General features: G+C 33.7%; 1 protein-coding gene across 2 annotated transcripts in view; it reads left to right on the top strand.

Annotated features, from left to right (window-relative positions):
* The window catches only part of LOC120623654 (teneurin-a), a 325,288-nt gene that overhangs the window by 2,686 nt on the left and 295,416 nt on the right, over positions 1-27,186 (top strand). For both annotated transcript variants that reach the window (XM_039889808.1, XM_039889807.1), the window contains exons 2-3: positions 17,833-17,970; positions 25,412-25,570. In XM_039889808.1, the coding sequence (XP_039745742.1) occupies positions 17,833-17,970; positions 25,412-25,570 (297 nt within the window). The remainder of the gene's footprint in view (positions 1-17,832; positions 17,971-25,411; positions 25,571-27,186) is intronic.

The following is a 27,186-nucleotide window of genomic DNA, read 5'->3' as shown; positions in this document are numbered from 1 at the left end:
CACATAAATGTTTATATCGAGGGCTGGTAGTAATACTGATCTTGTGTTATTTTTCGGACGATCCTTGTGAAATAACTAGTGAGTAGTTACAAGATGTCCCTTGTCGGATTAAACCATGTTTTATACCGAAGTTTACATCAGAAACAAAATAAACCATGCAAGTATAAATGGCTTTTATGTTAAATTTTTGTAATTATTTATATTTTTTTAGATGGATTTTATAATGGTTAATGTTTTAACCTGTTATTTAAGTTGGTTTAATCTTTTTGGGCATGATGTGACCCGATTAATGCTTTTAACTACAAATAATTTGCTTCCATGTGTAAACTAGCTAAACCCGGGCTGCTTAGCGGTTGCTTAGTGTCATATTAGTTCTTGTTGGAAAAAATAATAGAAATAAGGAGTGATGAAAATAGATTATATACTATTTTAATGCAACATTGTGATGGACTTCAAATCAAGCTTATTAAGCTTATCCATAATTAATATTATAAATACGAAAATGTATTTGTTTTTTTATTTGTTTGTCCTTACTTAACGCGCAAATCAACCAATCGACTTGATTTGTAAGTTAGCGCGTGAAGAACGGATAATAACATGGGCTATTTATCCTAGGAAACAAGCGGTTCCCGACGGATTTGTAAAACTATAATAAGCCCAGATAAATAAGTGGACAACATCTAGTGTTTTATATATATATCTTAATATATAAAAATCTCCTGTCATGATGTTTGTCCGCGATGGACTCCTAAACTACTTAACCGATTTTAAATTAAATTGGCACACCATGAGCAGTCTGGTCCAACTTAAGAGATAGGATAGCTTAGATCTTTAATTATAGTCGCAATTTTATTTTATTGCAAATTATTTGTCTATAATTAATTGACAGTCACATGTTATATATATATATATATATACTACTATACTCATTTAAGGCTTAGCGATACTGAATACTTTAAAAACAAAATCTAACGCAGACGAAGTCGCGGGCAACAGCTAGTATATATATAAATAAATATAATGATGGTAACATATGAAATCTATGTATACATAAATATATATGTAAATATAAAATATATATATATATATATATATATATAACTATAAATTACGTGATTTGTAGCTTAACTCATAATATAATTAAAGTGAACACTCTCTAGGGTCACGTTACACGGTATAAGTAAAATAATATAGCGAGAGCACAAATTTTATCCCGGGAAGAACTTCTCAAAATCGTCTGGAAGCTAGTGGGATGAAATTGTAGACGTTAAGTGCAGTTCATAGTGTATGATTAATGGAGTTCGCGCTGGCATGTAAATTACAGTATTTCAGGTTGTTACCAACATAACCTTTAGTAGCAAGGTAAAATGAGATTAGTATGTGTACTGCTGTAATCAGTGCTGCCATGTTGTTAGAACATAATATGTTAAAGGTTATCTATTCACCTTCAGTTGTGAAGTTCGTACTCGTAGTTATTCTTTGTGTAATGTTGGTATCATTACTTTATTTATTCATTATAATCTTATAGCTCTTGCTTGCGTTCCTCGCCCGCGCTTAATACGGTTTTTTACAAATCCCATGGCAAGCCTGTTTTTTTCGGATTTAAAACGAAGCCTATATTACCTCCTGTCCTTTCAACTAACTCTATGCCAAAAATCAAGTAGATTGATAAGGGCGTGAAAGAAGGATAAACAAACTAACACACTTTTGCAGTTATAATATTACTAAGGTTGACCTTTAAGTTTAAACCTTAAAAGTCAACCTTATCCATAGTAATATTATAGATTAGTTTAGTTTGCACCTGATTTTTTGCCTTTTAAATGAAAGTGTTTTGGGTTTTTAAACTCTCGGGAACCATTTATTTGTCATGGACATCAAACATCCGTCATCCTGCATGCTCAAGCTATCATAGGTTGCAAATTCGATCAAAATCGGCGCAGCATTGTAACTTTAGTATCGATTAAGATTAACCGGTGTCAGATTGGTAAAAGGTACTAGGTGTTAAACTTAAAAAGATTGAAACTTTTTAAGATTAGCTTTGGTAAACTAGGAAGGAAGGTAGGCCTTGCAAAGGAATCCTCAGAAACTTATAGATTCAGTAATATAAGACAAACGATATCTAGTTATAGAGTACAAATACAAGCTCATAGTCCTGTTAACAAGTCAAAAAACGTGCTTTGATCACGTTTCTAAAAATATTAGCGATGGTTCATTCAATCCGGAATGGCTTCTAGAAAAATGTATCGAAAATTAAAGATGAAAAAAATATCGCACATTTTTTGCTAAAAACTCAAAACTGTTGATATTTAAAGAATTTAAAAAAAAATTGGTTGCCTGTAAAGTCGGTATACGGGCGAAAGTTTTACGTGACAACGACTTTGAGTGGTAAAATAATTTTAATGTGAATATTCATTCGTATAGTAGGAAGAAGGATGAAATAAGAGTAACAATTTAAAACATTTTTTATACAAAGAATCTCGCACTGAATTTCATATTAACAAAATTTTATTTTTACCTTTACACATACATACGTATTTATATACAAATATACATACAATAACTTGCAATACATTTGCGTACAATGAAACAGCGTTTACTACAAAGGGACGCGTGCCTTTCACTTTTTATGTCTGTCTCTCTCGCTCTTAGGCGGGCTAACCATGCCCGAGTGGAAGGGACGCGTGCCTCTCACTCGCTCTCATTGTGAGCGCATAACGTGAGCGGAGCGTAACGCAGTTTCTTGAAGTGTCACCCGGCAAACCAATTTATAAGACGTTGTCACGTCAAAAAGAACCTGATGGTAATTTTTTTATATTAAACATGAATTGGAATATTTCAAAAAATTATTGTGAAACTCAGAATACTTAGGTTATCAAAAAATCATTCGTTTTTAATAGGAGCGCTTAGTCTGTATTTCTCATTATAGCTTTTCGATCAACTAATAATATGATTAAGTACTGTAATGGAAAACCAGATCGGATATAAATGTATTTCTTGATATTTCGGTATTATAGGCAGTTACCAACATTACCTTCAGTATCGGCCTCTAATGTGATTAGTCTAGCCGTACGCTGGTATTTGCAGCGCTATAATACGCGACCGGGCCGGCCATAATTGTGTTTTCATATTTAGGTAATCGATTCGTCTGCGTTCGTTACTCGTGTTATCAACGGCATTTTGAACTAACTGCCAAAAATTGCGGAGATGCTCAAATTGGTTAATTTTTTGCTTTTTTATGTGTGGTTTTTTTATATTTGGTTAAAAAAATGTAAAATGGGTAGCTCGAATTAGTGGTGCTTGAACATGCCCCTTAATGTGTCTAAATAATTATATAGTCAAAATAATTTTTAAAAACCTTTAATTTGTATAAGTTTAGGGCACAAGGATTAAATTTATTATATTATGGCAAAAGAGGTGTTTTTTTATTTAAATAATAATTTTTAGATAATTTTTATAGGCTAGGCTTCTAAAAGTATAACAGTATTTATATTACACTTCAGAGAAAAAAGTTTCACGATAATCAGACTTTGTGATACGTACTCAAATTAATATTCTTTATAGCCGTTCTAGCAGCCCCTTATTAAATGAAGGCTCTTCAGTTTTAAATAAATAATAACCACATGAGAGGATGCGAATTTAGTGGTAATTACTTGCTTCATAATAATATATAGTTGTAGTTTGTCAAACTTATGTTGCAAGAGACTTTATTTACATATATTGGAATACAGCTTTGCAACAATGTTGCTTGGCCGCAGAAATAAGCAAGGCGGTAGTATTTCCCCGGACGAGCCGCGTCCAAAAAAGCTGTAACTCTAAAATTGATTCGATATTATATGACTCTATCTAGCCGCATTTCGTTTGGCACACTAGTTAGTGCTTTTTAGCCAGTTAGCAACTCTACCACCGCTGCTAATGTGATTAGTCTGGAGGGCTCGTATTTGCAGCGCAAAATGTGAACGAACAATATGCGAGTCCATACTTAAACGTAGATACCTATACGCGTAATATAATTAGAGTAACATCAAATAATGAAATGTCAACTTAAAAAGTCTAGAGCACTTTATCGTTACATAATGCAACATCATGATCCTAAGCCTAGTCGTCATCATAATCATCATTCGCAGCCTTTTACCGTCCCACTTCTAGACACAGGCCTGTTCTCTCGTACCTGATAGGATAGATAGTTTTAGAATGCAGACCTGATGTGGTTTGGTGGCATTAATTGACTAATATCACAAGTTATAGTTATCAGAACTGACGTCTTAACGTGCTCTTCGAGACAGGGGGTTGTAGCCGCTCATTTTCTAGCTCCGGGCTGGTACTGACAATGATTTAACAAACACAACGCAATACCTAAAAATGTTTTGTCCGACAGGTTCGAATCCAGGAACCCTTGATCCGTTAGTTGACCATTCTAACCACTAAAGAAATGAGGCAGTTAAAAATGTTAGAATCATCAACATCAATCAGATTGTCATCGAAGAGAGGGATTGAGAGCTTAGATTCTCCACGTTGCTCTAATACGGCTTAGTGTGCTTTTTGAGTCATTACCAATTCTCTAACTCCAGACTGGCAGTAAGAATTTACTTGACAAAAAAGGAATATTGCATAAGATTTGCTAATCAAAAGTGTATTATCTACTTTTGATTAGAATGTATCTGCAATATTTTTGGTACTTTGGTGGTACCGATATTGATAGTCAAGATTGGAAACCATAAGGCGGCAGTAGTTTCCGTTTCATTTTGTGTTTCTCTTCCCACAAACGGTATCGTTGGTGTTATTAGAAAGCAAACCCTGTAAGTACGCAATATCTCCGCGCTCCAAGAATCCTCGTCGAAACGGTGCCCGTTATTGCATGGAGATTCTTCTACGTGCAACTTCATTGCGAAACTCTTTTGTATAAAGGTTTCATCGCAATGTTTCTCGGTTATTGTTTTCTCAAAAGCGGAACGGCACCTGATATTACGTTCCACAAATCGCAATTGGGTTTATTCAATTACGCCTTGTTTTGCCGTTGCTGGTGAAATTAATGGTTCTTTTGAAAAGCTTCTGGCGGTTTCAGTTAAACAATTCCCACTACGGCTTTCCATCAAAGAGTCTATTGGGTAAACTTAAGCATTTTTGTATAGAATAAAATTTCTATATAGGTATAATAACTTTAATTTAGGGCGAGCTTATTGAATATTATGATAAATGTTTCCAATGTGACAGGTGCTGTGTAAAGGAACCATAACATTTTATTATTCAAAAGAGGTACATTATGATGTTAATATAAAATATTGATAAAAGGTATCTCTACAAAAACATTTACAAACAATTATAAAATCTATCATATTTTTAAATGAATCTACTTTTATTAAATTTCTTATGGTCTATTTCGATGGGAGTTTACAAGGAGATATTTTTAAAGAGACCACTTAACCTGCTTCGCGAAACTTTTTTAGTTAGGAAGATTATTACGCAAAGACTGATAAAACAGAATAAAGAGAAAAATAGTATTATTTCATGGAACGTCCCACATCACTGCTAGAAATTTTGGGGCATTTCTTGCTTTGGGGGCATTGGTAAGAGAAACTACAACGATTGTGGTCTGATGTATTGTGACTAAACATGCGGGTGCTATCAGTTAAAGATAAGCCGATGACCCTTAGCTGTACGATTTGAAATACGAAATAGTTAGATTTAAAGTGGTTGGTTAACAATAACCTTTACGCTAAGTGTATTTATTGATATAGGCTAGATAAGAATAAAAAAGTAATTCGAAATGCTTTTAGTATTCAAATAAATTAATTTGTAGGTTTTTCTATTTCATCTCAAATGAAATTTCTTTGGAGGATTTATTTTTCAATTTGTTCATCGTTTTTTCAAGTGTCCATCTTCAACATGAGTGATAAAGTACAACCATATTATTTAAACCCCAACTCTTAAGCTATTCAAGTAAAACTTTTCCCAAAGAATAACTCCACCTCTAAATGTATAAATGTCTGAAAATATTCTCTTTATCATTCAAAATAATTCATCTACTTTACTTTTTCTTTTATTGTAAATTCTTTGAAGTCGAGGAAAGCTCCCAAAAAGTAATTTTATTAATTACGAGTCAAGAATTCAACAAAGTTCCAAGCCCGGGAGGTTCTTTTCTTTTCCAGCGATCCATTATCTTTTGAAGATTTAGAAATTCCTGCGGTATGGGACGCGCCGTGTCTAAAACAACGGATCTGCGCCGGATAAAAATGTTTACCATGAACCGTAATTTTATAATTAGATTGCATTTTATATCCAACTTAATGTTTTTGATTATTATATTCTAAATTATGAAACGATATAGGTATATTTAATTAGGAAACGTTAAGTGCAGTATATTTATAGCTCAATAGTTATCATGCAGTTGTTTAAATTAAATTGTCTTTACTTCAAATCACATGCGTTGCTTGTATTGGATAGTCTTCAATTTTAAGCTCCACGTTAGAGAGTAAAAAGGGAGACATTTTGTTACTAGTTCCGCAACGACATCAATTTCCTTTTACGATGTTACCAACCTTTATTATCGACTAACATTAATTGAAATAAAATAAAATAAAAATAGTTTTGTAACAGAAAGTTCTATTTATAAAAAAATATTATTGGAAACAACGCTTGAGGGTAAACGTCTCATTCATCATCTACGTAATAAAAACCGCATTGCACACATCCGTTATTGTTCTGAGCCGGGCAAGTTTAACAGTTGGAAAAGGTAAAACGTTACTGTGTAAAGACACAACAGGGAAGGTTCACTGCCCTGCAGGCATTTTATCTGTATATAAGTATTGCTGTAGGTACTACATTTTGAAAGTTGTTTTACAACTTGAAAGTCAGAGAGGTTTAGGGGAATATTTTTAATACAGTTAGCTTGCTGTGATGATGTATCGCTGAAGATTGATGTGGTTTTACACAAAAAAAAGAATTAGTGAAACTCGTGTTCTACAGGTATGATGCTGTAAATCGCAAGCGAAGTGAACCGACTTTTATTTTATTGCTTTCCAAAGTTATTCAGCTTTGCAGCATTTGCACCTGAATTACAGATAAGTGATGTAAAAAGAACTATTTATTCTATTTTGATCAGGTCCAGGGCATTGCCAATCGAAATTGTCCTCTAAAAGGGCTTAGTGATCAGTAATCGCAAAGTATTTGATAAAATATATTATAGATGGTGCCCTCAAGTTGTTTCTGAGAAAACAAGCTTTCAAATACGGATAGATGGTGAAACAAGTAATCCCATATGGCTTTCCTGTTTCCATTACTAGGTGCGGAACCTTAAAATTATTTGAATGTGGGTTCCAGAGGGTTATTATTCAAATTGGCAATTACCTTTACTTACACGAGTATGCTGCCAGTAGAAACCAGAGTTGTTTTTTTTATTGTGTCATAAGCTAGTTAAATTTCTGAAAATTAATATTATACCGAAACAAAATTAAATATTTTATTGTTTAAATCAACGAAATGTGGGTGTACCACGATATACTGAATACGTCTGCGTAAACCTTTCGAGTGTAGAGGCGTGACATGTTAGCAGCAATCGCAGTTGATTTGCTGAAATTATTTTAAGAGTTCCGATGTCTGTTTCTAAAATGATCATCAGATCTATACGCAATTTATTAGGGACCATTTTAGAATAAATCTATAAATGGCAGAGTTATGCCCGAACATACGTAAAAAAAAAACATCTGTTTTGATAGTCGAAGTCCTATTTGAAGTCGGTTAAAAACAAAAGACAAGACAAATTTTAAATAAAAGTACCTACTCGATCTAGTGAAACCTATGCAAAAAAATATCACTAATCTCCATGAGTTTACGATGGGCGTACACGTGCCAAGGATTATTCGTAATTGATGGTCCCTGCTCTAATCTCTACGCTTTGAGTTGCGATGTGCCGTCGCATCGACAACGAAAATTGGAGTGATGAATAAATATTCGACCGTGTACGTAAGAACGTTTCTTACTTATGGAGCCTTTAATTTTGCGTCAAACACTCCGCTGTTTGAAAAGTAGTAAAAACAGCTTACCATTTTAGTTCTTATTTAAGAGCGATTTAGCCGATATTAAAACCAGATACTATTGCTAAATAAGGCATACATATATAAAATTATACTATTCATTCATTCAATTTTCTATGAACGTTGTATGGGTAAGGGTCTATTCTGAGATGTAAGCGTCAGGCTTTCCGAGCTCCGGAGTACTGGACTAGCTAGTGGCTAGTCAGGGACGCGCAGTGATTAATGTGTATTCACTATAAACAGTTTCAGATTTAGTTCCAATTTTAGAGCAAAATATGGAATCATGATCTTTATCTATGTGTAGATATCGCAAGCCTAGTGATACGATAGAATACTACGATATTTTAGTTGTTTCCGGTAACTGAATCTATATTCCGAAACCACCTCAAGATATGTTTCTGTGCGGTCCGGTCCGGTGATAACCTAGGCAACTAAAGAACGATTGGATTTACGAAATCAGAGGTTCGGAGCTCGGCAAGTCCTGACTCTGGTATGTGTAAAGAGAACCTTAGAGTTTAAATTAAGCGAAGCGGGTTTGTGGCGGCGTACTATTCGCGTTCGCGTGAGTTTCTTATCTGTTGATATTTAAATTCCAGCGTGAGCCTCAAAATAGTTGAAATTAAATGGAGCTTGTAAATTAAGTGTTGCTATCACGCAATTCTAGGGAAATAGCTCTAAGTGGTTTTGCTGCGCAATCTAATGTTTTATATGGCTTGACTTAATGACTGCGATCTAGGAAGTCATTAATACGGGGAATTTATTATTGTCAGTTAAATGTTTTCTTGATAAATGGTAGAAAACCACTTTAGGTCGAGGTGGTTTGATTTATGCACAAAAAAACAGTATTTTCTTAAAGTTTCATGGCCATTTGAAATGATTTTTTTTTATAATTTTGATAGAATATGAGAATCACAAATATATTTGGAATTTATTTAATTTGTTTATAAGAAATTAATGTTTGCCCGATAGCACGCCATGTCAAAATTCAATTTCAAAATTCATTTATTTCAAGTAGGCCTAATATAAGCACTTTTGTAACGTCAAGTCTGTCTGTGTGTAGTGACTCTACCACCGGTTCGAAAGGCAGATTCTACCGAGAAGAAGCCGGCAAGAAACTCAGCAGTTGCTCTTTTCCAATATCAACAATTTACATTTCACATTTTAAAATTCATTTTTCTATCTTGTGAGAGATGAAAGCGGAGCCGAATGCTTCCAAGCAACCTTGTCATTAAGAAATCAATTATATAATAACCTCGCTGTAATAAATGTGTTTTAACACATTCTTTAAACTTATGCATTGGTAGGTCCAAAATTACCTTAGGAATCATATTATATGGTGAAGCCCAAGTGTGTCTTTTTATGTTTATCTATATTGCTTATGATATTATTACATTACAATAGAGTTTTGAATAGTACAACATTTCCTAAAATCACTAATTTTTCTGTATTTGAATCTCTCTTTCCATTAAATAAAGATAGAGATGTACGTAGTCTCAAATTCGTAAAGATTGTCATCAGTTGTAACTGACAAGGGTTAATTTAGCAACAGAGGTATACGTTATCAAAACCAGAGGTTCACGCGTAATTGAGGGCGTTTATTACGAAAAGCTGAGAGGGATGATGTAGCTTCGGGGCATGGAAAGAGAAAAGGGACAAACTTATTATTACCTTTTATGCACGTAGTGCCGATGGAACATTGTTATTTACAGATTTTATCTATAACAACTGTTAAAGTATTTTCCAAAGGCGTAACTTATTCATTGATTTAAATTTTTCTTTAAATTTCGAGGCACACATTCAAGACAAGGAAACCACACATTCGATTGCAGAACATGATTTTATTTTCTTTTCTAAGAAAGAAAAACCAATGTGGTTTGTGTTCAGCGGTTAATATATATAACTTGCCTAAATAATACAAATTATTTGCGATGACAACCTTCTTCCTAGACGATGTTAGTAGCAGTTTCGTAAACACATTCTCACTAGGTAGTACATTAATAATAATTTCATTGAAATCAGTTACGACCCGCGCCACGCTTTTAACCAAATTAAATACAAAGGGTATGTAAACATAAGTGTATGTTTTAGAAATTACACTTTTGTTTTGTCTTTTGATTTAGTGTTTTAAATTTTCATCAATAAATCTGTAGAGTTTTTATTAAAATTCCAATTTTTAAATTTTAATATTAAAATTTGTTGCACAATAGGGTAGTACAAGTTTGGATGGGAAATTTTACCTATTACCTATTACAAGTACTACCTAGACGAAGTTTTGGGCACTCGCTGGTTATTTATAAATAACGTTGACCTAAATTATTGTTGCATGTCAAGTTTAGATAAAAATAAAAATGGTTTTCAAATTTAAATGATTTATATTTTCGTCGGGAAACTTGCCCAAAACTTTCGCTGCAGTTCATCATACTAGTTTGTTACTCCGACGTAGAAATTTATTTACTTCTCGTTCCCCAACTGTAATATGAAGGTATATTTTTACCCGACTGCCCCCGAAGAGAATACTGATGGTCTTGTTTTTATTTTTATTTATGAAAACTTGCTTAAAACGATAGATTTAAATATATTTCCATTTAAGTTTTAAACATACAAATGTATCTCATTTTAAAAACATTTAAGTACTTGCTTATAATACTGCTGTAACTAGAAGCGGTGATAGGATAGTGTTTAAGGTTTGTGAGAAAACCTGCACGCCTGACCGAAGACAGTCCTTCATAATGTTCTCAAAGGTGTGTGAAGTCTACCAGTCCGCACTTGGCCAGGGTGGTGGACTACGGCCTTAACCCTTGTCATTCTGAAAGGAGACCCATGCTCTGTGGTGGGCCGGTGTTGAGTTGAAATGATGATGAGAGAGGAGGAGGGTCAGGGCCCTAGTATGACTTTCGTTGTATTAATGATGATGAAGTTTATGGTGCTATTCAGAATTAAATTTAAATATTTTTTGTTTATTTTCTTTTCTCATTCATGAAGCGAACTACACTGTCATGGGTTTTCGTAGGACATACTTTGTAATAATATAATTCATGCAACTCCTGAATAAACCTAAAATGTTAACTCTTTTACGCACTCACAACACGAATTACTTCTTCAGGAGTTTCTTACAATAACAATGAATTCGCGTGATATTTGTACAGTTTGTTTGTCTTAGCAGCAGGGCTACTCGCCCTCGGCCTCGCCACTTGTAATTCAAAGCCACTAAATATGTACCTACAACTTTGTTTTTGCTATGTACCCGCAAATAATTATTAATGCACAACGTCTAACGAGACTTACATATAACGAAATCTACGCGCACGCGGAGAGCTATATCAATAAACCCGGCATAGCGTTGGAATAGTTATGCGGTGTTTGTTCACTCTCTGACATTTGAAAGGTTCTGTAAGTGGTAGTGGTAACCAAATACTACATATGTACTTCGAAAATATTCTTTTATAAATAATTCATGAGTCCAAAGATCATTATAATACTCTTAGAAGACTCCAGCCATTAGCTTTTACAGTAATTTTATTTACCCAAATAATCTTTTTTTTTTATTCTACGTTATCATTACGCGCTTAGTGTCCTTGAGCGATCATTATAAATGTCTTCATAGAGCGTCAGTAAAATGCATATCACAACAATTTACATGGCGACATTGGGCTTTGTGCATACCTACTCGTATTTCTCCCATTTTTTGCTACAAATTGTAAGGTACCATGCATATTAAATTATTATATATTTAAAATAACATTTATGTCACATGCATGGATCGTTTCATTTATCTTGGTGATATTTTGCACAGAAATAGTTTTCATCCCGAATACATTGACGACCTCCCTGGTGCATCGGTGAGCGCTGTGATTTAAGCATGAGCTCCCGGGTTTGATTCCGGCAGGGGCGATTTGGAAATTTATAATTTCAGAATTTTCTCTGGTCTGGTCTGGTGGGCTTTAACCGTACCTAGTTACCACCCTACCGCCGCTAAACGATTTAGTGTTCCGGTGCGATGTCGCGTGGAAACCGATTAGGGGTATGACTACCATACTTCCTAACAGGTTAGCCCGCTACCATCTTAGATTGCATCATCACCTACCACCAGGTGAGATTGCCAAGGGCTAACTTTTAGGGGAATAAAAAAAACATAGATTTTATCACAGGAAAATAAAGGGGTCCTGCAAAGTTTTCAAAAACCTATAATAAACACGAACGAAGTCGCAGGCAACAGGTAGTATGCTCTAATCAAACCTCTGAATGAATTCAATAATACCTATAATTAACATTATTTGAAGGAACGCTTTTGAACGCCTTTATTCGACTAAACCTCTGCATAGTCGATGCACAAGAGCCACTGTTAAATGGGCATATAAGAATAAGTAAAAAAAAAGGAAACAACTATAACTAAAGTAACTGTTCATTGCTAAATCTCAGACGCTGTAAGTGCTATCGAATTATTTCCAACACAAAGATTGTAATCTGCAATATCGGTAACATGATATTTCGACAATTCCAATGCATCAATTCTGACAACTTTCGGAAATCACAACACCGATGTCTATAATAAAATGAACAACGTATTTCTTTCTCAGTACAAATTCAGAAGGTTTCTTTGAATTGAAGAAAAAGAAAAGATTTTTTGATTTTCTTTTTCACTTATAACGTTTGGTAGCGTATGTTTTTAAAATTAAACGTCGTTTTAACAAATGTAACAAATGTGTATAACACGAGTACTTTAAAAACACTATAACATAACCCATTATTGTTTGATATTTATTGAATTTTTTTATTCCAACATAGAATATATCGTCCAGTAGAGTGCAAAGATTAGAGCAAGCACTGCGTCCAAATACGGTTAATCCTCGGCACGTGCGCCCTGATGGCAAACCTATGGGGATTAATAAATTTACCTACTTCAATCGTTTCCATACAATAGGACTTTTGCAATGCTTTAATTCCTTTTCCGTATCTACTTTACTTATAAAATTGAACTGTAAGAACTACGATAAAAAACTATTATATGTGTGCATCACGTATCTAAGTAAGATAAGTCAACGTTCTTTACCTACACATCATCATCATCATGTCAAATAAAAGGCGTCCACTCCTCCACTGGACGTTGGTCTTTTGGAGGGAGTTCCAAAGTCCACGGTCTTGGGGCGCTTGTTTCCAGTACTTTCCTGAAATTCGTTTAATGTCGTCTGTCCAGTTTGGGTCGCCGCTTCATTCCATTCACTGCTATATCTATGTATGCGAAACTTTATAATAGTGATACTGATATAATATTATAATATTCAGTATAACAATTAGAATATATACTCGAGATCAAAGTTGTACCTTACCCTAAGAAAACACAAAGCAACAATTGAAAATACTTCATGCGTAATGGATCAAACTTAAATTATACGAGATAATTAAATATGTACCTTATCGAATCCCGACGCAGTTCGCCGAGCGGTCTTGTGAAATATTCAACCTCCCGTTGGGCAACTAAACTGAATAACCAATTAGTTTCCCTGTGTTTATATTATTTACCTACTTACTTGTTTTCATAGGCGACCCATGAATCCCACTATCATTTCTAAAATACTGACATTCCGTTGAGATTTTCAAAAGCGAAGTATTTCTTTATTTAGCTAGCCTTTGACTTCAATCTCACCTGGTGGTAAGTAATGATGCAGTCTAAGGTGGTAGCGGGCTAAACTGTTGAGGGCATAGCAGTTATATTAAACCCATTCAGATCAGTTTCTACTGAATGCGATACGCATACTGAAACCAGACCAGCCCAGAGAAAATTGCCCGTGTGGGGGATAGAACTCGTGACCTCCCACTTGTAAGCCCTCAACGCTTACAGCTAAAAGAAGTTTTGGATATAAATATTGTTAACTTGAAAACACGTTAACTTTCAGGTAAGAACTCTTTACCGCACCATTAAATATGGAGGCGAAGTGAATTAAAGATTAGATATATGGTTTTGCTTTAAACTTTATTTGTATCATCAATGTTAATGATCCGTTGAACAAACTTGTGCCGCATAGCGGTTACACGAAGTCAACTATGAGTGTTCTTTGAAAGAGGTTAAATGAGATTGCTTTAATCCTCCGTGACCTCCCACGGAATGGTAAAACAAAAGCACTACGATATTTACTGAGAAAATTGCTTTAGGGCAACAAGCAAACCTTTCCTTATTGTTTTCTCCAGAACTGAAATCTTATATTCACTGGAATTGGCAAAAGATACTTTGTTCTTTATGGTGAGCGATAATGAATCCATATAATTTTTATTGTTAAGGTATTTTACGTTTTTATAACTTTCTCATCCGTTTCAAAAAAACAATAGCTCTTATTATCAATACATAATGGATATGTAGTCAATACAATTGAATGAGAATTGTAGAAACGGTTTTAAGCCTATTTATTTTATTTATTGTGAAGGATTAAAATGTTTAATTAATTATAATTAAACATTATTTATTACATACAATTTCCGTTTGAATTATAATATAACACTAATATTACGAATGCAATAGAGTTTTTGTTGGTTCGTCCATCAAACTAAAAAGTTTTGTTCTATTTTTGCGTAGGTACATTAAAAAGCAGACGAGTGACTTAAGCTATTACTTAATCCACGAAAAATATATAACGTGGCGTTAAAATGAGTATTAAATAAAATAAATATATAAAATTATTTGTTGGTTTGTACTTAAAATGAGTATGAAAAATTTTATTGTTATAAATACAAATAATTATAAAATATAGGTTTCATAATTAGATATTTTAATAGACTTACCGTGGTACCGGCCGTGGGTTCGATTCCCACTACGGGAATATGTTTGTGTGATGAGCATGAATGTTTTTCAGTGTCTGGGAGTTTATATGTATATTCTAAGTATTTATGTATGTTATTCATAAAAATATTCATCAGTCATCTTAGTACACATAACACAAGCTACGCTTACTTTGGGGCTAGATGGCGATGTGTGTATTGTCGTTGTATATTAATTATTATTATTATTTATAAAATTACTTTCCTTGAACTTGCCACGAATTCGATAAATCTACATTACAATAAAAGTTATTCTTTACAAAAAGGTTATGTCAAAAAGCCTTTAAAAGTTTCCGCCAGGAGTCCTCCCCCGTAACAAAGAAGGGCCTACTACGCTGGTCAAGTGTCGATTGGCAGACACACGCTTTTGAGAACTTTATGGTGAACTCTCAGGAGTGCAGGTGTCTTTCCGATGTTTTTGTTCAGCGATAAGGCAATATATAATAACTCCAATAGTGCCAGAGAACTAGGCTAACACCGCTAGACTATTTACATTCCAACTTTTGGACACAATCGTGACTTAATAAATATATCAATAATGCCGATAAAACCTTCTGCCTGTCAGTCGTCTAATAACCACCTGTCACGTGAAGAACATTAATAACAATATTGGTTGAACTCGGCCTCAATAAAATGTATATGGAAATCACTTTAGAAATGTGTATATTTTCTGTACAAAAGTAAATTTATGTGTAACTCAAAAGGATCAATAACGGAAAGTCCGAAACGGAAATGTTAGACTAATCACGCGAGAAAGTGTTAAACCGGTCGTCGATTTTAGTGGGTTACTGCTGTTGAATAACTGTATAATATGGTTCACCAGAAAGTGAAAATAGTATAGGTAATACGACGACGACATGATAATTTAACTGAATAATTATCTTCAATGTTTATTTGATGGCGCTTAAAGCAAAAACTCTCGTACTCAAGGCAAATCCTTTATTAGTTCTTTGGAAAATGCAATATCTTAATAGCTTTAGGGAGCACTCTTTTCACTTTGTTTTGTATAAATAAATAAATTATTTTATGATATATATCTTTAAGGGGAGGCATTAATACAGGTTGCACGATAAAATTATTAGTAACAAATAGGAATAGGTTAAATGGAAATAGGTTATATATTTATGATCAAATTTTATAAGCATAGATTATATTTTACATTAGTTATTTCATATTGATATCGGCATTGAAATAAAATTAATAATAGATTTCTATTAAAAATAAATATTGATAAAGTTGCACGTAGAAATTTCCAGCAATAATAGGCATCGCAACGAATAGAATTCCTGGAGATCGCGAAGATATTGCGTAGGTACTAACTGGTCTTGCTTTCTAATAACACCAACGATAACGCTTGTGGAAAGAGAAAAATACAAAACGAAATAGAAACTCCTGCCTCCTTATGGCTTCCAATCTTGAGTATCAATATACATGAGCTTATTTTCTTTTTTAATATTTTCCTTTGTACCTATAAAGAGCAGACGAGGTTATAAAGTATGTGCTTCTTTAACTTTACTACTACTGAGTTAGATCGGAACTTAGTTTATAAAGGGTTTTTTTAATATCAATATATTTGTCTTGGAAAATTTGATCAGATGGTCTTCTTAGGCATATAGTTAATTATATAAATTTGTCGCAACTAGGTCATATTTAGAAAACTATCATTGATTAAATACCGGAAAATATTATTTTACTGTGCCGTCATATTGTTATGTGAAAAGTAGTTTTTTGTGTTCGTCTTTCTTTGTCAGCTCTACATATTAAAGCTGCTTAAGTATTAAATATACTAAATAAATAAATATACTACGACAATACACACATCGCCATCTAGCTCCAAAGTAAGCGTAGCTTGTGTTATGGGTACTGTTGGGATAGCTGTTGAATATTTTTATGAATATAATACATAAATACTTATAATATACATATAAACACCCAGACACTGAAAAACATTCATGCTCATCACACAAACATTTTACAGTTGTGGGAATCGAACCCACGGCCTTGGACTCAGAAAGCAGGGTCGCTGCAAACTGCGCCAATCGGCCGTCAAAGTATTATTTAGGTAGTACTCGTTATTTTAACATTTTCCTTTTATGACTACAAATCTATACCTACTGATAATAAAACTGTAACAGGTCGAATTTTTATACATATTTAAAAAAGTAGTTTATCTTTTCAAGGATGAACTTTATAAGATTTGGAAAAATCACACTATTAACTCACGTTTGTACGTACTGCGTCAGCAGTTGCATAAATAAAAATAAATGAAAATGTTTCATGGCAACATGAATTTACAATATTTCATCCGTAAAACCTTTTATTTGGTACGGTTTCGTATCTCTAGTGTTACTACATTTGTATCGTTGTTGTCAGCAAAAGTTCCTTTGATTTAAATTTTATAGGTTCACTTTTAAATCGTCGCCATTTTTGCAGAGAAAGTTACTACAAACTTTTGCTGTAGTTCATCATGCGTCGGTTTTCTCCCTCGGTGTCAAAATTTATTCACGTTTTCCAACTGTAACATTTTGAAAGAATATTTTTACATCTGCAAGCTTGCTTATCTGATGTAAGAATTTGTTAATTCAACTTTACGATGTCGGAGAAATTCGTTTAAACTTTTTAGCCATAAAATATAAAATAATTTTATAAAAATTACTGACTTTATTATAAATTATGTATCTCCCTATTTCAACCACCGTCTATAAACTATGACAACTTGAATAACTTTCGTTTGTCCAGTAGTAGAGTATTAAACTAAACCTAGGTGACAATATTTGGGGGTGGATTTCTGGGTCGCACTAAAAATTTATAATAGGTAACAGCGCCGAGTGAATTTGCATATTATTATTATTGTCACTGACATTTGATAGTTATCGTTGCCCACAAACTACTTCACATCTTAAAATACAACACTTGTCAAAATAACACGCTTTGCATTTCGTCTTGATTGTAATAAACGCGTTTATGCATTTAACTATTGTTTTTGTTTCAGATGAACAACGTCGCATATATGGGTCCGAGAACGGGGAGGGCCCTCCGCGGTATATCAGTAGTCCGCAACGACAAGCTTCGCCCTTCCCTTTAGAAAGTACAAATCGACGTTTTTATAGAAGAAACCGAAACTCAAATGGTAATCATCCTATTACTTATGATTCAGTCAGTGTCTTACAATTCATAAATGCGTAAAAGCACTAACAGCCTAACGATTCTCTGTATGGATATTCAGGAAAATTAGACAGATTACTGACGTAGAAACAGCAAGACTTGTTTACTTCGCGTACTTTCATAGTGTGATGTCTTACGGGATCTTATTATGGGGCAAAGCTGCTGATATTGAAACTATATTCATATTGCAGAAAAGAGCTGTACGGTCAATATATAAACTTAAATCACGTGAATCCCTCCGTGAAAAATTTAAAGAAATTGGTATACTTACGGTAGCCTCACAATACATTTATAACAATATAGTATTTGTAAGACAACATATTAGTCTTTATAAACAAAAAGTGGATATAAACAGTCGACTTACAAGAAATGGTCATAAATTAGTGACATCTGCATATCGTCTGCGAAAGGTGCAGAAGTCATTTGTGGGATTGAGTATACGCTTTTATAATATGATTCCTAAGGTAATTTTGGACCTACCAATCCATAAGTTTAAAGAATGTGTTAAAACACATTTATTACAGCGAGGTTATTATACAATTGATGAGTTTCTTAATGACAAGGTTGCTTGGAAGCATCCGGCTCCGCTTTCATCTCTCACAAGATAGAAAAATGAATGTTAAAATATAAAATGTAAATTTTTGATGTTGGAAAAGAGCAACTGCTGAGTTTCTTGCCGGCTTCTTCTCGGTAGAATCTGCCTTCCGAACCGGTGGTAGAGTCACTACACACGGACAGACTTGACGTTTCAAAAGTGCTTGTATTAGGCCTACTTGAAATAAATGAATTTTGAATTTGAATTTGAATTTGAATTTGAATTATGACTTGTTTTGGTGCAGGTACCTACCGTAGTTGAACACTCTAAACTATTAAGCCATTGCTTAGCTAAATTAAACATAAAGCGTAATGTACACAAGATGATATAAACGCATGTAACAGAACGAACACGTACCATTGCGAAAATCTTGTGTAGGTATAACTATGCTGGAAATAGTCGCAGTTTTATCTTTTTAAAGTAAGTATGGTTCTTTGACCTGATCATATAGTTCGTAACACTGCTATAAATACATAATAATAAATATAATATGACAATACACACATCACCATCTAGCCCCAAAGTAAGCATAGCTTGTGTTATGGGTACTAAGATAGCTGATGGATATCTTTATGAATATAATACACGTAAATACTTATAATATACTGATAAACACCCAGACACTGAAAAAAATTTATGTTCATTACACAAACATTTTCCAGTTGTAGACTTGGACTCAGAAAGCAGGGTCGCTGCCCACTGCGCCAGTCGGCCGTCGAGCTATAAAACTTTGACAACGTTTCTTTAAAATCCTCACGCCACTGAACCTGAATGGCTTATAACCTCATATTTATTCTGGAATATAAATGGCGTACAAACTGTCAGAACGAATAAAAGTGTTTTGATGTGAAACCAGGGTCTCATCATGTTCGTCTTAAACTTTCGCAATTTTCGCCAACTCATATTTATAGTGAGGGATCATATCACGATCATATATTACCTACGCTCGACGTTTCATGAAGGTGAATCTTAAGTGGAAACGCTTTTATATTTAAATAGTATAGTATGTTATAAAACTGGTTTTTTGCACATATTATTACATTCATAACTTTGTTTTATAGTTCTTATCAGATTTAATAATTTTTTTTTGGCACTTTAATTTCTTTAGAGAGTGGTAATGACAAGTATAGTTTAGTAGTATATATAAATACGAGTGTTCTTAAATATAAAGTACAACCGAAGTCATCATAATCATCAATCAAGTCTCCGCTCAGAATGAGAAGGGTTTAGGCCGTAGGCTATCACACTAGCTCAGTGCGGATTGCTAGACTTTACACGCCGTTGTGAACATTATGGAGAACTCACAGGCATGTAGGTTTCTTCACGATGTTTTCTTTTATCGTTAACTGATATTTAAATTGCTTATATTAAAAACGCATATAACTCCGAAGAGACAGTGGTGCGTGCCGGGGATCGAACTCTGTCTGCACGAAACCTATCACGTCTTAGTACATATGTACAGTGTTGGTTTTAACAATCGCATTGGTTAAATATAGTTCAACGGGTACATACTACGATAATGATAATTTAGGATTTGTCGATATTTTAACCCAGGTGCATGGATCGTGGTCACGACGGGGCTGCGTAGGTACGAGATGTCAAGTTGGGTGTCACGAGCAGAATCTGATTCTTTTTGTCGGTATTTTGAACACGAAAGCGGATAGTCAGTTTCTATAACTATATTTAAGAAATGTTGATTAACCACGAAAATCTTAGTTTAAAATCTTTAATCTCATAGGTGAACCTACATAATTGTGCTCTTGAATAATTATTTTTATTTATTTATTTATTTTTTTATAATGGACAACCAACAGTAGATACATTAAAACTTGCTTTTTTTTTTGGAATGAGTCACTTAGTAAATGTTCAACTATTTACAGGTTATCACAGCATGCATTAAAATGTAAAAAAGTCATTCTTATATATTATTTACAATTAATTATTAGTCGGTTAATATAAACCTTTAAAAGTATAAATATTTAAAGCTAAATAACAATAAAAAAATTAACTTAATCATTTATTAGGAGACAAAACAAAACAAAAATGAATTAAATCGGATTAAACGTATATCACGTAAAAATAATCATACGCACTTTATTCTTCTATCTCATTTAATGTATCTTACCTGTTAGTATTTACTGTGATATTTATAATATTTTCGTCCTTATTAGAATTGAATATAGGTTCACTCTTAAATATTCATACAAACTTTCTTACAACTAATCTTTTAGAGTCCATAAATTTTTATGACAGAGTTGAATAAACTGAGATTCAAAACTAAAATATTTATATATGCTCTTTTTTTGCTACTTGAGCTCAGTATGCCTTAGAAGGTGTTCTTAAAACAACTGCTCTTTCAGTATGTACACTTGAAATCATCATTGATATCCATCGTTCAAAGTGAAGCCAGAAGCTTTCTGAATTTTTTAAAGATTCGTTATACACAGCTTAAAGTAATCGTAACAGTATAAGAGCTTTTTGTGACAGATCTCGTTCGGGTGGTAAGTACTCCCGCCATGCTTATTTGTGCTGTGCCATGTAGCCTTGCTTCAGGTTTAACTTCAACGTCTCAGAGAAAATGGACTTAGTATACTATAGGACTTTTTCCTTGCATGCCCTGCAAAGTGATGTTCTGTTTATAGGCGCCTTTCGACTTATACTCAGGTGGGCCATCTGCTTCATCCGTCGTAGCAACCTATTAAGTGTATGAGTTTAATATTACTGCTAACCAAAACGGGCTAGCCCGCTACTATCTTAGACTAAATTATCACCAAATGAGATTGGTAGGTAACTTAAAGTGGACTAAAAATCTCTTAAAACCACACATATTTCTAGTACTTAAGGAACCCCAAGTACATGATAATATTTTCTTAGGAGAAGAGTTATTGAACGGAAAGACGGCAAGAGGCACCTTGTCTCGCCGCAGCAGACGTGGGGCGGATGATATCTCTCATGAAGCCAATGAGCGCGCCAATCGACTCTGCTATATGAATGTAAATGTCATATTATTAGCACAGCAAATACGTTGCAAATTAATTGGATACGGCAGTTAGTGGCTATGTTTATACATCCTACTATTGAGGTCACAGCAGGGTGCACCAAAAACTTCTAGTTAACTAAGTGGCTCCTATGGAAATTAGGTACTCCTGCATTTATTATTTACTAATAACGCGGTTAGATTCGTAACACCTTCAATTTACATTTTTATAATTGAAAAGGGGTACATACCACTATATTTGACTATATTTAGACCTATAAATAATTTGTCTGTCACGAACGCCATGTGAAACTAATGCGTTTATGCTAAACTACCGGCTAGTTTTGGTTATTTTATTAGGATATTCCTTCCCTAGTGATGCCGTTGTGAACATTATGGAGAACTCACAGGCATGTAGGTTTCTTCACGATGTTTTCTTTTATCGTTAACTGATATTTAAATTGCTTATATTAAAAACGCACATAACTCCGATGTATGGAGGCCAATATCACTAAAAATATATATAAAATTGGTCGAGACGTTTTCGAGTTTTTGCGAGTGTGAATAAATTGATACAGCAGAAGTTGATGGGAATCATATATGTAGACTAACAAACGTATGAAACATACATAATATACGAAGTGTTGTGTGATGATGTAGAAACCAGGCTAAACTTAGCAAAGATTTTTTTAATTCCACTACAAGTTTTCAACGCGTCTGGTACCGGTACGCTTACTCTCTGTCGTTAAGATTGTTACTATAGCCCTAGCCGAATCCTCGCACAAGACCAGACCGGAGATCTTTCCAGTCAATTAGAAATATTTAAATTTGCCTGTATATCTGAACGTATACATATGTTTGTAGAGTGACATTTTGAGGCTCAGTTATTCAAAGTCAAAGTTAAATATTTCTTTATTTAATTAGGCACATCAAAGGCACTTTTGGTGCTTACATTACAAGTAAAATATGACATAAAAGTGAGTTGATGGCGATAACTAAATTCATCAACTTAAAACTAAAGCTACGAGGGCTTCAAACGCGCCCTGGTCTAAGAAGACGCCCACAACAAACTTAGCGGGTTTTTTTTGTTATCATCATCTCACATTGTTAGAGCAATAATTTACACCCAAGCATTTTTAATCGTTGACGTAGTCGTTAATACTATAATAGGACTTTTCTATAAGCTTAAGTTTAACACAAACTTTGAACTTTTTAAGAGACATCTCCTAGATATCAACTGGTAGTTTATTGTAAAACTGTATACAATTTCCTTTCAATGAATTACTTATTTTATGTAGTCTAGTATATTGCATTGAAAGTTTATTTATGCTTCTAATGTTCTAATTATTGCAGTCACATTTTCTCTTAAATTTAGATCAATTTTAGTGAACATACATTAAATTTCAGATATGTAATGGCTAACTGTAATTATCTTAACATCTTTAAACTTATCTCTCAATGACTCTCTCGGACCCTGACCATGTCGTCGCATTGCTACTGTCTCACAACAGTTAATTATAAAAAAATAATTTAAGACTGTTGAGGCTTATTTAACATAAAAGGTAAAAAAAAATATTTAAAATATCTAGTATGCATATCGGAAACGCGTTTTTGAAAGAACATATTTATTCTCAAAATGTACTCAAGCTATGGTATAATTGTAAGTGGATTTATATACATTACAAAAAACCTTATTAAAGCAGTAATTTTAATTTCCTCGGTAGGTATGTTCCAGATGTAGAGACAGTAAGAAGGCAATATGCATAATAATTTATAAACGTAATGCGAAACTGGGTGTATGCATTCCTTTGATAAGGTTCTGCATAGCTTCATACTTCCTAGAGTGTGCCACAAACACTTTATCATACTGCCTTTTATGCTTTATATTAAATTGTTTAAGTTACTGTTAAATTCATTTTTTTTACAGGGTAGATTTTTCAATCGGCAGATAATTCACTTGAAGAATAAATTTGATAGATTTAATATTATGTAACAATGGTCAAAACGTTTAATTTGGCGATTGAGAAATCTGCCCTAAAATTATAAATTAGGTACTTTAAACTATTACTTTTTTAACTTTCTGACCTGAAAAATTGAAGCCACATCAGGTCATATTAAAATCACAATTCACTTAACATTACACAAGACACGACCAGCTTACTTTGTAATCTACAAGAGAACCTCAAGCTAGAATTGGGGAGATGTTGGATATGCACAATGGCAAAGATCTTCGTTATCGTATGTTGTTTGTTAGTATTTTTAATATCATAGCTACATTGGGCATCTTGAAAAATGTTCTAGTGTTGATTATAGCAAAGTAAGCCTTTTGCTCTGTATGTATTTTAAAATCCAGTGTTAGTTTTTATATACCATAGCCCTTGCAAACGTATGCAACTTTGCAATAACTCAACGTCGAAACTATATTTATTTAAACAGGCATACTTGATTTATACATACTCGTAAATATATTTCCATAGAAAAGAGGTGGTAGTAATTTTTCCCATTTATTGGTTAAAAACTAAATCTACGAGTTTTCTAAACTTGCCTTTGTTTAAGATGATACCTATTAAAAACTTAAAATTTGCGGCTTATTCAATTTCACAAGTAATTTAAAATTAAGTATATGATGATTTATTGTAATAGATCGGTGAACTTGTTCAAGAGAAATTATTACACCTATTATTTTAAATTCCGCGCTGTCGAGAAATGTAAGTTATGAAATATGAATAAAGCATAACACGTGTATGTAGTCGAATTCCAGTACAGTTATTGTAGATAGGCATTCTGAACGTCTATTATAAGCGTAATGCGAAGGTAGGTGCATGCCTTTGATGAGGATTCCCCGAATAGTTTCTCCGCTTATGTACGTGACTCCACGAATGTCAATTATGCTTTACGTCTCTTCATTTTTATTATTGTTGCCTTTCATCAGTGAGTTATTTATTAATTTTCTATTAAACAACATTCCTTTAACCAAGAGATGGTGAAAATATTAAACAATTATCTAAGCTAGTAATTCTTCAATCGAACTTTGGTTTTAAAACCCTATGACCTGTGAAATATGGGTGATAAGTTGTAAGAGTAAGAAATACTACAACTACATACCGCTAAATATATCCGCACTATCCGCACCGCTAAATATACCGCAATCGCTGTAGAGAACTGAATTATAAATAGCTAGCTTTTGTCAGTTTTTATGTGTGTTGTGTTTATTTAGATTTTGAAAAATCCTGCGGGGTCCATAAATTATTCGTTCATAAAAAGCCCATATGCTCTTCCAGGCTATATAATCTATCTATTTGTTAAATCTTATTCCGATCCGTTCAGCGGTTTTGGCGTGGTTAATAAAATATATTTTCGTAAATTTTTTTAACCTATGCAATATATTTGACAAAGGATATTTTATAATGGATCAATTTGAGATATATGAATGCGCTGAAGTTACAAGCTGCCTGTTTATAATGTAGTAATTTCCTTGTGTAATGAATTCGGCAGTTGAATGAAAAAAATATTTTTCAAATCCGATAGGTATTTTTATTTATTTTTTATTTTATTTATATACTTTATTAGTACACCACAAATAGGAAAAAATAAACTTAAAAAGTAGGATACAAAGGGCGGCGTTATCGCTTAGTAACGATCTCTTCCAGGCAACCTTAGGATTAGGAAAACCAAGGGAATCCGATTGGTGGGGTGTATTATTATTATATACATACATACGAACAATTACACAGGTAATTAGGTAGTTCCAGAGAATAATTAAAAAAAAAAACTATCCAGCTTTAGCTTATTAGTAAAAGATTAATATATATAATATCCTGTGTTCTATTAAAGGCCCTTCAAGTGGCGCTCAAAGCGAGCGCGAATGCGAGTCCCCTCCGGAGCCCGCGCCGCCGGAGGTGCCTCCACGAGGGCCCTCTTTGCACGTCACGCTCCGACATCGTCCGGCCCCTGACCAGCCCGCGGACTCTGACCGCCTCTTCCTGTCTGAAGGTAAGGTTAATAATTAAAAATGCATTTTCCTGTTCAACTTTACCTTTAATAAATCATATAATTAAAAACCCATGATATATATCTGGTGAATGAACTTTGCTGAACGACATATTCACTGAATTCTTATAAAAACAAAATGTGTGTGTTATCGGTACTAGCCGAACGTTTTGAAGTAGTCGTTAGAAAGCGCGATAGATATTATTTGAGCAGTATAAAGCTGTAATGTTTAATCCTTTATAGTTACAATATCCTAAAAACACTTTTCTAAGCACGAGTTGCTGAGTTTTCAAAACTAGATTTTTTCATTTGTATTTTTTTATTCCACTGCAAGTAGTCCTTTACTGCATTTTCACGTGTTGTTAAGTGATTATGCAGTCTAAGATGGTAGCGGGCTAGCCTGTTTGAGCATATGACAGTTATATTAAACATATGCCTAACTATAATCGGTTTCTACGTGCCATCGTATCGGAAGCTAAATCACTTAGCGGCAAGTCTTTGTCGATAAGGTGGTAACTAGTTTACATTTACTATACAAACTGAACCCGCTTGCGTTCGTTAGGCACTATTTTGAAAGTGTTCTAAAGTATATTGCAATCATTCCAAGTGTTGACTGTAATCCTTGTAAAATTAAAACAAATTTATTACAGTTACTAATTAATATTTCCTTCGTTTTGAAAGTAGTGGTTTAATTTTCTCCTAGCTATTTTTCAAAATATAAAATATTTAGTGCGTATTGATTGTTAATAAGTTAATATTAAAAATACTAGTATCGCACTTCGCACTATCGCCCGGAGTACAAATTTCAGAGCGTTGCACCGCTTTGTAATTTGAGCTAATGAAGTTTTCTACATGTGCTACGCGTTGTGTTCTGGTAAAAAAAAAATTACACTTCTTATGAATTAGAAAGGCTAAAATCGTGCCGAAGCAACTTTTAAAATCATTTCATCAATAACTTTCAATTATTCGTTTATAATTTTCAGTGTTAGCAAAAGGTTTTTTTTCTAGTTTTCTTTTTTTTCAACCTCTGGTTACTTGCTTCAAATTAATTTAAAACACTTCTTGTTGACCTCGATGTTCACCTCATTGTTGTCGGTGTTTAATGCTAGCCTGGCCAATAACTACTAGGTATTAGAGTTCTCGGTTAAGAAATTTTCAGTACTAGTTTTATGTAAGGAAACTGGCCCTGTCTACTCGTTTCTTGGAGAGCACTCTGTTATTATCTCTAAGATCTGATAGTAAAATCGTTTAAGTGCTCCGACACACATTGGAGTAGCGTGATTGTTCTATGCTCTAAAACCCTTTCTCCTATAAGAACGAAGGTCTGTGCTAGCATTGTTCATAAAAAAATCAGACCTACGACAATACACAAAATACCATCTCGTTCGAAATTAAGCGTAGCTTGTGTTATGCGTACTAAGATTACTGATGAATATTTTTATGAATAATATACGTAATTGCTTATATACAGATAAACACCCAGACATTGAAGAACATTCATGTACTAGCCACAGACATTTTCTAGCTGTAGGAATCGAACTATGGTCGGCGGGCACTGCGCCAATCACCTGTTAAACAATATGTAGAAACCTTATAAAAATCGTACTTCCTAAAAAGTG

Source organism: Pararge aegeria, chromosome 5, assembly GCF_905163445.1.
Source record: "Pararge aegeria chromosome 5, ilParAegt1.1, whole genome shotgun sequence".
NCBI lineage: Eukaryota > Metazoa > Arthropoda > Insecta > Lepidoptera > Nymphalidae > Pararge > Pararge aegeria.
This window is presented reverse-complemented; position numbering and strand designations above follow the sequence as displayed.